Source organism: Salvelinus sp. IW2-2015, unplaced genomic scaffold (assembly GCF_002910315.2).
Source record: "Salvelinus sp. IW2-2015 unplaced genomic scaffold, ASM291031v2 Un_scaffold16326, whole genome shotgun sequence".
In the NCBI taxonomy this organism is placed as follows: Eukaryota; Metazoa; Chordata; class Actinopteri; order Salmoniformes; family Salmonidae; genus Salvelinus; species Salvelinus sp. IW2-2015.
The window spans coordinates 1523868-1538031 of record NW_019957535.1 but is presented as its reverse complement, the minus strand read 5'-3'; the positions used below and the strand labels follow the sequence as shown (position 1 = coordinate 1538031).

Genomic DNA, 14164 nt, shown 5'->3' with positions numbered 1-14164 from the left:
ATACAAACAGAGTAGTCATTCCTTCCGCAAGGCAATCAAGCAGGCAAAACGTCAGTATAGAGACAAAGTTGAGTCGCAATTCACCGGCTCAGACACGAGACGTATGTGGGAGGGTCTACAGACAATCACAGACTACAAAAGAAAAACTAGCCATGTCGCGAACACCTACGTCTTGCTTCCGGACAAGCTAAACACCTTCTCTGCCCACTTTGAGGATAACACAGTGCCAATGACGCGGCCCACTACCTAGAACTGTGGGTTCTCCTTCTCCGTGGCCGATGTGAGTAAGACATTTAAACGTGTTAACCCTAGCAAGGCTGCGGGCCCAGAAGGCATCCCTAGCCGCGTCCTCAGAGCATGTGCAGACCAGCTGGCTGGTGTGTTTACGGACATATTCAGTCTCTCCCTATCCCAGTCTGCTGTCCCCACCATTGTTCCTGTACCCAAGAATACAAAGGTAACTGAACTAAATGAGAGAACTAAATGAGAGACCAGTCAAGGATCATATCACCTCCATCTTACCTGTCACCCTAGACCCACTTCAATTTGCTTACCGCCCCAATATGTCCACAGACGATGCAATCGGCATCACGCTACACACTGCCCTATCCCATCTGGACAAGAGGAATACCTATGTTAGAATGTTGCTCATTGACTATAGCTCAGCATTCAACACTATATTACCCTCCAAGTTCATATTTAAGCTCGAGGCCCTGCGTCCGAACCCCGCCCTGTGCAACTTGGTCCTGGACTTCCTGAGGGGCCACCCCAGGTGGTGAAGGTAGGAAACAACACCTCCACTTCGCTGATCCTCTACACTGGGGCCCCACAAGGGTGCGTGCTCAGCCCTCTCCTGTACTGCTTGTTCACCCACGACTGCATGGCCAAGCAYGCCGCCAACTCAATCATCAAGTTTGCAGACGACACAACAGTAGTGGGCTTGATTACCAACAATGACGAGACAGCCTACAGAGAGGAGGTGAGGGCTCTGGGACAGAGAGACTGAAAAACAGTGTATATCTAAATGGCCATCAGACTGTTAAATAGCCATCACTAGCACAGAGAGGCTGCAGCCTATATACACAGACTTAAAATTATTGGCCACTTTAATAAATGGTACACTAGTCACTTTACATATCTTGCATTACTCATCTCATATGTGCAGTTGAAGTCGGAAGTTTACATACACCTTAGCCAAATCCATTTAAACTCAGTTTTTCACAATTCCTGACATTTAATTCTAATTCTAAAATTCCCTGTCTTAGGTCAGTTAGGATCACCACTTTATTTTAAGAATGTGAAATGTCMGAATAATAGTAGAATTATTTATTTTTATTTGGCCATTGGCCCAGTTTTGTTGCAATAAATTCTAATTGGTCAACCACAGGCTAGGGCTGGGTTATAAACTACATCCTGTCCCTTTGTTCTGTGGAGAGAATCACAGGAGAGAATCATTGGAGAGCATCACTGAGAACAGGGGAGTGATTTGTCCTATTTGAATAAACCAATTTTCTTCCCCCTGATTTGCTTTGTGGTCTGTGTTATTAAAGAAGAACATCAACTGCAAACAATATCAAACATTGGGAATCATTTATCACCCACAACATGCATTCGGATCGATTGCTATGGTCAAGGACTTGGCAAACAATACTACCTAAACCATCTAAACTGGAACAACCATCTCTGTAAAAGGTGCAATAGGTCCAACCCCTTACAGATTAGTGATGAGAGTTCCGAGTCTTTTCTGTGAGCCGACTCATTTTGCTACATTCACGTAAAAGAGTGGCTCCCAAACAGCTCTTAGTTAATGATGCTTCAAAATCGACCTAGAACCAATGTATATCCCAAAAGGTAGGCAGATCGTGAAATGTTGTTCAAATACATTTTGACCTGGCCAAATTATTAGACATTCTCACAATTATAATGCCTTTTTTTTTTTTTTACGCAATGAAAAAAAATCAGTACGGTCCAGACGCACTCTCCATGTTATTTATTGTTTCTGCAGTGAGAATTCACCCTCTTTAGAGAATTATTTTGTAACTTATCTGCAGAAACGCCTTGTTTTGAGCTCAAAAAGCAGTGGTAGCAGTATCCAAATGTACGTGTCTTTCACTGATGGGATTCGGTTCCTGACGTTCATCAAAAAGATGCTTTCAAAAAGTGCTGGTCGTTCGCGAACGACCCTTCACTATTACAGATTGGATTAGTTTAGAAAAGTTGTACCTTTTGTATAGTATAATCAATGAATCAATGTGCATGCAGAAACATCGATACTAGAACATTCTAAAACTCAACCTGCAACACAGCATTCAGGGAGGAATGATAATGAGCACCCTCTCATGTCTTTTTCACTCTGAGAGAGTTAACTGAAATACAACAAAGCCACGCAGTGTTGATCCYACTGTGAATAAAATAACACTTATTTTCGTCGCCGCGTGGTGAAAATGTTAATCCCACTGGTGTTAACCCCACTGGAATCAACACTCAGTTATAACACTCACAACACTTTTTACCTTAACACCAACACTTGCAAATTTCCTGTGCATGCGCGTGTGCAAAGTGTGCATGTATCTGCATGCACACAAGCCTGTGTGTGTGTGTGTGTGCGCCTGTGGGTGTGTGTCATAGGGAGCTGAGCCAGACTTTAGGGACAGCCCTGTTCTACTGCTACACATGTATCCCCTCCAGCAGGAGAAAACAAAGTGAGGAGAGCATAGTAATTTAGACAGMCACGCACACAGCCCCACTTACAGATGTTTACACAAGCTTTCAAAATCTCACACAGATACCCCAATCTTTACAAATATAAACCACACACATCAATAACAACCACACACCACATAGACAAAGGCATACAAACGTGCACAAACACACATGCACACACACGCACACACAGCTTTATAGCTGTTTAATTCATGGGGCCTTGGCAGCTCTCTTTCCATCTCTCTATTTCTCTTCCCTCTCAATCCTCTCCCCCTCTCTTCACACTCATGTCTCTCTCAATCTTCTCCGTTTCACCTCTCTTGCTCTCTCTCTCGTAGCCATAGTGCGTGTGTGTTTATTTGTGTTGGTGCTTGTGTGTGTGCGTGCATGTGTTTCTGTGTGTGTGTGTATGTGTATATTCACAGCCCCTGGTAAGGCTTGTCTGCCCTATAATAAATCAGGCTTGTACTGTCGGCAAGCGTTGGCCTCTGCCTATTAGATGAGGGGATTTACGCGAAAGAGCTATGGAAGTGAACACATGAATAAAAATGAATAGCAAGACCTGGCCGACTAGACACACAAGCACACACACATATGCACACAAGGACAAAGGTGTGTGAGGTGTGTGTGTGTGTTCGTGTGCATTTATAGCGGTGTGACTAATACCATTGAGTATAATTGGACATTGTGTGAATGGGCTCTTTTCCTCGACACCACCTGTCCGCCCACCACGGCCCTTTGGCCAATTAGCCTAGCCACCCCTCCGTCCTTCTTCCGCGGACAAGTCAAATGAAGATCCCTCGCAAACGAGTAGACCGGTCACATCTATCAGAGTCTCACCCCTTCACTCCCTCCATCCCTGTCAAAACCTCCTCTCCAGGCATTCTTTATTTATTCAAAGGAGTCCCTCGTTCAAAAGGAGTGTATTCTGGGATCCAATTAGAGAATAGCAGCGAGATAGCCGCGCCGTCCACCTTTCTGCTAAATTGGAAAAAAGAGAGAGTGGTCAGAGAGCTGGTAGTTGATGAGCCCCTGGTCAACTGTGGGCCAAGAGGCTGTGTGGCGTTTTGTCCTGATATGGACGAGTGCGCGTGGCGGGGGTTGTCCTGTGGTGCCTTAATTGCAACCTGTAGGGATGCAACCATAAGAAGCATACACTCACAGCGATGGATAGTTTAAAAATGGACACGCACAGAAATATYGAGGCACTCTAACACACACGAGCCAGAGTATACACTAACACCAATGAGTGCACGTTGCCTCACACTCAATATGCCGCAATCATTCGCCATGGATATGCAGTATCCCTGTTTTGTTTTCTCATTAAGAGAATTAASAATGGATTACCCACCAGTCTGAGGTGAATGCTATTATGGATGAAAGTGTACTCTCCTTGTTGTTGCTGTGGTGGTTGGTGTTGTTTCCTATTTTCTCCAAATGTAATACGCTCTATCTTTGATTAGCTCGGTGCGATGGGGTTTGGGGCTACAACTTTCCACAGTAATTAAGCTGTYAATCAAAACCAATGTCTTCTGGGTAAAAATGGAGAGCCGAACTGAAACTTTTCCTAACAGGTGGCCAGGGTATATAAGCCACTGCCCATTGCTTACGCCACAATATCTGGCCTCGTTTTATTTTAGGACGTTTGTTATTTTTTCAAATGGCTTCATAACATGGCCTTAGAGTAAACTCTGTCACTCTTTTTCATGTTGTTGKAAAGAGAGAAGTGAGGATAGGGTTTTGGAAAGTGACAAAATGTAAAAATAATTATAAAATAAAAACATTATTCTGAGTGGTAAATCACTTGTAGGTCTATGTAATTCTTGGCTGCAATTTGGYACAATACTTTGGTGGTATTGGCAATGCAAGTGGAAGTCCATTTTCTATGGAAAGCCAAGTTATTCTCTTTTTAAAGTCTGTTTTTCTCTTTCCCTGTCCAGGTGGTGTTTCAGGCCATTCGGGGATCGGGCTACGAAGGCGACATTGCCATCGATGATGTATCAGTCACCAAAGGGAAATGCAAGCAGGAGAATTCCGTTTCCAACACAGGTATGTCACAATATTACTGTAGGTGTAGGGGGAAGTTGCCCCTTGACGCAGATCTTAGGTCAGAATCTGTCTATTAATCTCACCAACTCACTAAAGGCAGACACAGTCTATCACATTCTCACCATTACAAACCAAACACAGTATAGGAAGAAACTGTTCAGTTTCACCCAGACATTGTTGAGAGCTTGCCCTTTCAGAGAGGTTGGCCTTTTCCCAAAGCTATACTCTATGATGTATGGTTACTTTGAAAATGTAATATGCAATAAATAAACAGGTGGATGAATTTACAAATTGTTTTAAGATTTGGGGAAACCCGAAAAAGAGGGATAGAAGGGGGGGATATAGTTAACCAGAATGATATTAATGAGGAGAGAGATTTAAGGCGTTAGAGAGAAGGCGAGAGAGCAAGAGATTAAGAAAGACAAAGTGAGGAGGACGARTTGCAGAAGACATGTGGCATAAATAATAGTAATGGGGGGGAAGAGCTGCCCCCAATGGGGCAACAAAAGTGTCAGCACTCAACCATAACACTTGTTGGCAATACAACAGAACAGATTAACCGGAATGACATTTAATCTCACAGGTGGCCAAAAAGAACAATCTGAAAGCCACGCCCCTACTAAGCCACACCTCCAGTCTTCTGATCTGACCCAGTGGTGCATAGCTCAGTGACCCAACTGGCTAGTAAAAAAATAACCCAAAGTGTGTTCTGTCCACTATTTACCCATCACTGGGTAGCTTTTAACCTAGCAATTTTTTAGTGTAGCAAGGCACACCCTTCATTGACACTGCTATAGGATTCMTCCATGCTACCCACACCAGACTCCATACAATGGCTTCATACAGCCCTGACCAAAGCACTGACCATAATTGAAAGAGCTCTTCATTGCCAATGAAGGCAGCCACAACTCCACACGATGGCTTCTATTGACAATTATTCACCTCTAAGTGAGAAAGCTCTCACTGTCAATGTATTCTTGTGTCCGTTGACCACCACTGACCACAGTGATTGAATCAAGCCAGCACTAAATTGATGTGAAGCTGCCCCTGACCTCAAGCGCGTTCTGGGAAATAGAGATAGAGAACCATTAACATTTTGTTTGTAAATGAATGGGGGATCTTGGGAAATGGTCAATTATAAAAGATAAAGCTACTGTACTATCACAATATCGAGGGATCAAGTTAGACATACTGTAGACTATAATTTGGGAAAGAAAGTGGTGTGGTACAGTGTTGACATCTGTGTATTTTTACCACTCATGATGGTGCCCACGTTAATATTTTCAACACTTATGGGTGTGCCCAACATAGCTGAAGGCACATGCATTCCCCCACAGATCAACTGKGGAGGTACTATAACTTCGGCGAGACAAGCGGCCTGACTATGCAACACATTACAAACCTCTGTGCATTGGGGCCCTTCCTTACGAAAAGCAACAGGCCAAGACAACCAAAACAAATCAAGAGACATCGGTGGGTCAGTAAATAATTAACGAGAAAACCACTCTACCTCCCCCAAAACACCTMATCTGAGATAGCAGCGAAAGAGACGAGAGCTAGTGGGGAAGAAGGGAGTTATAGCAGGGATCCTAAAGGAATACAGTGAATTATTGATGGAGGGTGTAAACAGGAATYTAGGCTACGCTAGCCCGTGTGGTTGACGCAGTGGTGCAGCTATTTTTTAAATAAATGTTTATTTTACTTGGCAAGTCAGTTCAGAACAAATTCTTATTTACAATGATGGCCTATCCCAGCCAAACCCAGATGACACTGGGCCAATTGTGCACTGCCCTATGGGACTCCCAATCACAGCCAGATGTGATACAGCCTGGATTTCAACCAGGGACTGTATTGACACCTCTTGCACAGAAATGCAGTGCCTTAGACCACTGTGCCGCTCAGGAGCACAGATAGATTAGCTGAGACAGATGAGCTATTATTGGTTAGAGGAGATTGGGTAGAGGAAATATGCAGCCCACACACCTGGGCAACCTGTATGTATAAGCAGACGCAACAATGAAGAATGATATATGTGGGTAAAACAATATAGGTTGGTTTGTTGGACATACAGTAGATTAAGCCTAGTCCTGGACTATGAAACATGTTCAACAGAGATGCTCTATTTATATAGGGCCAGTTTCCAAAACACATAATTTGCCTAGTCCTGGACTAAAGTATATAACTACTGAACAAAAATATAAATGCAACATGTAATGTGTTGGTCCCATGTTGAAGAGGGCGAGGAACGAGATGGAGTCACAATCCATGCCAGGCACACCTGTGAGCTCTGGAACTCCACCTCCGACAGGCAGAGTCAACATACGTCAGGTCGTCGGTTCACCCTGACATTTCCATTCCACTTCTGACAACAGAACTTGACAAACTGCTCACCAGGCACAGCAAGGACCAAGGATGTGTAACTGAAGAGATATACCACAAGTGGACACAGAATACCAACTGGGATGGATCCCGAGGCAAATGTGGCTTACCAGTGAACCTCCGGGTGTTCATCATTAATACTGTGTCTCAGAAGTTTCTGTCCATGACTGATGCAGAGTTAATGAGTACTTGAGGTAACAGAGAAAGTCTGGATATGGACTGCTCTCCCTCATCTGCTTCATCTGACCACTTTGTTATTGACCGAGTCACTGGTGCTTCCTGCTTTAGTTTTTGCTTGTAAACAGGAATTGGGAGGATATAATTATGGTCAGATTTGCCAAATGGAGGGCGAGGGAGAGCTTAGTACGTGTCTCTGTGTATGCAGTAAAGGTGGTCTACAGTTTTTTTCCCCCTCTGGTTTCACATTTAACATGCTGATAGAAATTAGGTAAATCTGATTTGAGTTTCCCTGCATTAAAGTTCCCTGCGTGAGTGTTTTCCTGTTTGCTTACAGCTCATTGAGTGCCAGCATCGGTCTGTGGTGGTATGTAGACAGCTACGAAAAATACAGATAAACTCTCTAGGTAGATAGTGTGGTCTACAGCTTATCATGAGATACTCTACCTCGGGCGAGCAAMACCTTGAGACTTCCTTAGATATTGTGCACCAGCTGTTGTTGACAAATATACAATGACCGCCACCCCTTGTATTACCAGAGGCTGCTGTTCTATCCTGCCGATAGAGCGTATAACCCGCCAGCTGTATGTTTTTAATGTCGTCGTTCAGCCACAAATCGGTGAAACATAAGATATGACAGTTTTTAATGTCCCGTTGGTAGGATATACGTGCTTTTAGTTCGTCCCATTTATTTTCCAGTGGTTGTACATTGGCTAACTGTAYGGATGGCAAAGGCAGATTAGCCTGTCGTCGCCTGATCCTCACAAGGCACCCCAATCTCCTTCCTCAAAGTCTCAGTTTCTTTCTCCGGCGAATGACGGGGATGAGGGCCTGTTCGGGGGTCTGGAGTAAATCCCTCCCGTCGGACTCATTAAAGAAAAATTCCTYGTCCAATTCAAGGTGAGTTATCGCTGTTCTGATGTCCAGAAGCTCTCCTTTCGRTCTTAAGAGACGGTAGCAGCAACATTATGTACAAAATAAGTTACAAACAAAATACCACGGTTGGTTAAGAGCCAATAAAACGGCAGCCATCCTCTCCATTACGCCATTACTGTAAGCAGCCATTACTACACCAAACACAATTCACAAAGTTTTCAGAGTATGAATGCTGATCTGGGATCAGGTCCCTCTCCTTATCTCTATGATCTAAAAGGCAAAACCGATCCTAGATCAGAGCTTTAACTCTAAGACACTAAATACATACAACCCCAGATCTTTAGCCATCGCAGACCCCTACTTAACTTGTTCTCTATGGGAGAGGACGGGAAGAATAAAGAGTTTGATTATGCATTATACATTGATTTTCTAATCTTTCTAATATAAATCCATATTGATCTCTTAAATACCTGTCTCGCTTTTTATTTATGAAACTCATTCCGCAGACAGCTTGCATGCATAATGCGCTGTTGACTTTGTGTAAGTGCGGTGTGTGTTTGTTTGGTTTTACTATCCAGAAGTTCTCACAGGGATAGTAAAACAAGGATCATTTCTCCAGTCCCCACAAGGAAAAAGGCTTAGGGGTTAGGGTCAGGGTTAAGATTGCGGTAAGGGAAAATAGGATTTTGAATTGGAATCAATTGCTTGGTCCCAATGATAGTAAAACAAACGTGTGTATTTGCATTTGCATGCTATCTGACAAACGGAGAGGAAGGGTTGCAAATGTCTCATGAACTGTAGGTGCTTTGTGATTCCATTTCTTTGAATCTCTATGCTTAYTCAGAGTTCCAAAAAAGCAGCATACATACATTTTTATAAAAGCACAGTACATCATCTGTCCTATGAGCTTTGAATTTCCTTCCCAACACAACAGCTATTCTTTGAAAGGGTTTGGTGTAGAGATCTTCATGTCGAACGAGGGGCGAACAGTTTGATGATGACATCAATGGGCAAATTGTCTCTTAGATGCTACCTCAAAGCACTTATGACACGCATCCAATCTCCATTGTGAATCCTGCCTCTGAAGTGATAAAAGGCCTTATTCCCCTCATTCCACTCTCAGGCTTTTAAAGTTCCAGATGTTGTTTTAGTACCGCATCTCCTCACATGTTCTCGCTTCATAACATCTTGGGATTGAGTTGCAATATCTCACAAGGCTTTACTTTTAATTTCTCCCACACATTTTTCACATATGGATTACTAGGYGAGATAAAAGTATTGCACAGTAACTAAATGCCAAAAGGCTTCAACTCTTGAACTCTTTACAATCAATGTGACCTGTTGGTTGTGGTCAATAGTCTATTGTGCTCCGACCATTTAGTTTGTTCTGTTTGTGTTTTCCACAGTTCTGATTGGAGGAGCCCCGGTRCTGTGCTCGCACCCATTGGCCGCCTCGCTGACCTTCGCCCTCTGCTCCTATCTACTGCTGCTCTACAGATGATGAGCACAATCATCACCTGTTCACCTGTCCACCTTTCTGTTTTCATCGCCAATCCATCCTTCATATCTCCCATTCCACCCTGGCTAAGCTTGTATGTCTTCTTGTACCACTTCTTCTCTCTCATTCTTCTTTTCCACACTCACACTTTTACAGTCGTGCGCTGCTTTTTTCTCCAGTCATACTCATGTCCTTGTGACCTTTGACACCCAATATCCAACCCCTCACAGCAGACACTCACCCGGCTTCACTCTCTCACTCTTCCGTCAYCTCCATCTACTCTTTCCCAACCCCGTATTCCTGGGACACAAGTGTCGGACACTCTACCAAAGACGACGAAGGACAAAATAAAAAATATGGGTGGGGGGAGGGGCTGAGGATTATAAGAGAAGGGGTGGTCTCCCCCCCCTGTTTTTGAACCCTCCCCCTCGCCTCCTTGGGCTGGGTGCCAGGTAGCTGCCGCATCACGAAGGCAGACTGAGTGACTGACAGAGAAAGAAAGATAGAAAGAAAGAAGCTCCCACTTGCCTCTCCTCTACCAGTCGCTGCAGTAGGACCTGCGTTAGATTGTACGTATACATTTCTCTATATAATATATATTACAAAAGTTTAAATAACATTTAAGTGAAGAAAAACACTCATGGACATGGACGACTTTACAGGCTACGACAAAGCGAAACTAAAGAAGCACAAATGTATACAATCTATTCTTTCTTTTCCAAAGAAGTGTTTTTTTGAAGTATTTTTTACTGCATGAGGCTTTTTTTTCATATCGGTCAGCGATAAACGGGAACCTCCCACTGGGCAAAAACTGGTTCAATCAATGTTATTTCCACGTCATTTCAACTCCCAAAATCAATRTGATGACATTTAATCAACTTGGAAAACTAATTGGATTAGCAAAAAGTCATCAATGTAAGGGCATTTCGTATTTTTTTTATCCAACTTTTAACCTAAATCCAAAAAGTGGAATTATTTAGTTGATTTCCCGTTTAATTCACATTAGTTGACAACTCAAGCAAATGTAAATGAAAACTATAAGTTGAACTGACATCTATACCCAGTGGGCTTGTTCATACTAAACAAAAATATAAACGCAAAATCAAATCCAAATCAAATTTTATTTGTCACATACACGTGTTTTGCAAATGTTATTGTGGGTGTAGCGAAATGCTTGTGTTTCTAGCTCCAACAGTGCAGTATTATCTAAGAAGTAATATCTAACAATTTCACAACAATACGTGCAATACACACCAATCTAAGTAAAGGAATGGAATTAAGAACATATAAATATATGGACGAGCAATGTCAGAGCGGCATAGACTAAGATACAGTGGAATAGAATACATATTAGATGAGTAATGCAAAATATGTAAACACTATTTAAGTGACTAGTGATTTCAAATCTATGTATATAGGGCAGCACCCTCTAATGTGCTAGTGATGGCTATTTAACACTCTGACGGCCTTGAGATAGAAACTCGGTCCCAGCTTTGATGCACCTGTACTGACCTCGCCTTCTGGATGATAGCGGAGTGAACAGGCAGTGGCTCGGGTGGTTATTGTCCTTGATGATGTTTTTGGCTTTCTGTGACATCAGGTGCTGTTGGTTTCCTGAAGGGCAGGTAGTTTGCTGCGGTGATGCATTGGGCAGACCGCACCATACAGCCTGACAGGATGCTCTCAATTGTGCATCTATAAAAGTCTGTTAGGGTTTTTTACTCAGCCTCCTGAGGTAGAAGAGGCGCTGCTGCGCCTTCTTCAGCACACTGTCTGTGCGGGTGGACCATTTCAGTTTGTCAGTGACGTGTACTCCCAGGAACTTGAMGCTTTCCACCTTCTCCACTGCGGTCCTGTCGATGTGGATGGGAGGGTGCTCCCTTTGTTCTTCCCTGAAGTCCACAACCAGCTCCTTTGTTTTGTTGACAATTGGTGGGAGGTTATTTTCCTTGCACCACACTCCCAGGGCCCTCACCTCCTCCCTGTAGGCTGTCTTGTCATTGTTGGTAATCAAACCTGGAATCACTGGGGGGGGGGGGTCAGGTGTCAACTCAGTCTGTGTCCAATGTGGTGTTTACTCAGAACTAGGAAACTCTGAAATATCAAACTTGCAAATTTGAGGGTAGAACGGTGCTTTATTTACCATTTTGGAAGCTCATTATGAATGGTTTAGCACATGTTCAGTCCCAAGTTTCTTTCAGAGTTTGCTATAATTCTGGTAGCACGTGAATGCAGCTTACTGGCTTGCCGACTACCCATCTCCCATCAATTTATCCTGTCAGCTGTGCATTTCTTATGAAGCGTCGACCATTTGTTAACTCACAACCATATTTAATGTATATTTACAACTATCTGTAGGTATAGGCAGGAGATATGCCAGGTGGAAATGCCTGACTCAGGACAGAAAAATGATGCATCGGAATCAGATGCAACTGAAAAATATTGAGCAAACTACTTCATCATATGATTTTAAATGATAACAGAACATTAGGACATTTTAACTAATATTCTGTGACAATGTTTTTGACCCCAAAGAATTTAGAGACTTTGTGCAATTGATGATGATTCATTTGTGGTTTCTACACACATCTATTTGGCAATTATGGATATGACAGCAAATTTCAACAACAAAAAATATACTTTTTTCCTTCTTTTTTTWAAAGAAACTAAGCCCATAATATCAAGCTAAATCAATTTGAGACCACACACGTTCCTATCCATGGTCTTGTGCTTTACTAGAAAATGAATGGACGTTGTCTTTCACACTCATGAGTTCTACCATAATCATCTATGTGTAGCTAAGCACRTACAGTATGTGTAACATTTCTGTTATTTGCAACACACCAAGCATTTGAGACACACGATGTGTCCTGGATCCTACTTTAACTATAGTATGCTTCTGTATTCGGGAGAGTGTAGGAGGGTCCACTTCAGAATATATTTACAGTATACTGCAGAAACATTGCTGACACTGATTACAGTTGAGTAACCTGCATCGAAATTCTCAGGGCCTATACTGATAATGTTAAATACACAATGGAAGAAAGGGTACAGCACAGAGATGGATAACTATAAGCCTTGGACTAGGTTTTATGGTATATTTTTAATCTTTGTGTCTTCTGTGTTCTCTATTATAGAATATTTCTCAACGTTAACACTGATGTAAATGCAGGTGAATTCCTTGGTAATGAAATTAATATGTGGGTAGGAATACTATGAAATGGGCAAAAACTCTGAAATAAGGGCAAGTACACTTTTTGGGGGATAATAAGTATGAACAGATATTATATTTATTGTTTTCATGTTTAAGGTGCCTCCATTGATCAGTAATTGGTATTAATATTAAGGCATTTTTATTTAATGGCCTCTCTTTCCAAACCTCCTACATGAATTGTGCACATAACTGATCAATGTTCAGTTTTCTGTAAGTTTTAGACATTGACAAATGTTACTAACCCTAAAACTTAGGTTTTCTTTACTGTCCATTCACCAGATCAATTGGAAATTAAACTAGCCTGCATACTCCAAATGAAACCATGAAATGCCTGAAAGTGAGTCTATTTTGTGTTGGCAAATAAGATAGTGCATTCAGAAAGCCCCTTTTTCCACATTTTGTTACGTTACAGCCTTATTTTGAAATGGTTTATAAAAAAATCCCTCAACAAACGACACACAATAGCCCATAATGACAAAGAAAACGGAAATATCACATTTACATATGTTTTCAGACCCTTTACTCAGTACTTTGTTGAAGCACCTTTGGCAGCAATTACAGCCTTGAGTGTTCTTGGGTATGACGCTACAAGCTTGGCACACCTGTATTTGGGGCTCTTCTCCCATTCATCTCTGCAGATCCTCTCAAGCTCTGTCAGGTTGGATGGGGTGCGTCACTGCACAGCTATTTTCAGGTCTCTCCAGAGATGTTCGAATGGGTTCAAGTCCGGGCTTGTCCCGAGTGGCTTTTGTCCCGAAGTCACTCCTGTGTTGTCTTGGCTGTGGGCTTAGGGTCGTTGTCCTGTTGGAAGGTGAACCTTCGCCCCAGTCTGAGGTCCTGAGCGTTCTGGAGCAGATTTCATCAAGTATCTCTCTGTACTTTGCTCCGTTCATCTTTTCCTCGATCCTGACTAGTCTCCCAGTCCCTGCCACTGAAAAACATCATGATTCTGCCACCACCATGTTTTACCGTAGGGATGGTGCCAGGTTTCCTCYAGACGTGACGCTTGGCATTCAGGCCAAATAGTTCAATCTTGGTTTCATCAGACCAGAGAATCTTGTTTCTCATGATCTGAGAGTCCTTTGGGTGCCTTTTGGCACTGCATAGTTCTGCAGAGGTGGTTGTCCTTCTGGAATGTTCTCCCATCTTCACAGAGGAACTCTGGAGCTCTGTCAGAGTGGCCATCGGGTTCTTGGTCACCTCGCTGACCAAGGCCCTTCTCCCCTGATTGCAGTCTCAAGGATGATCATTGGAAACAGGATGCACCT

General features: G+C 42.8%; 1 protein-coding gene across 1 annotated transcript in view; it reads left to right on the top strand.

Moving 5' to 3' along the window:
- LOC112080438 (MAM domain-containing glycosylphosphatidylinositol anchor protein 1-like) overlaps positions 1–11192 on the top strand; it is a 333781-nt gene extending 322589 nt beyond the window's left edge. The window contains exons 19-20 of the mRNA XM_070442591.1: positions 4644–4752; positions 9591–11192. Of these exons, the coding sequence (XP_070298692.1) occupies positions 4644–4752; positions 9591–9685 (204 nt within the window). The 3' untranslated portion in view covers positions 9686–11192. The remainder of the gene's footprint in view (positions 1–4643; positions 4753–9590) is intronic.
- Positions 11193–14164: the final 2972 nt, after the last annotated feature.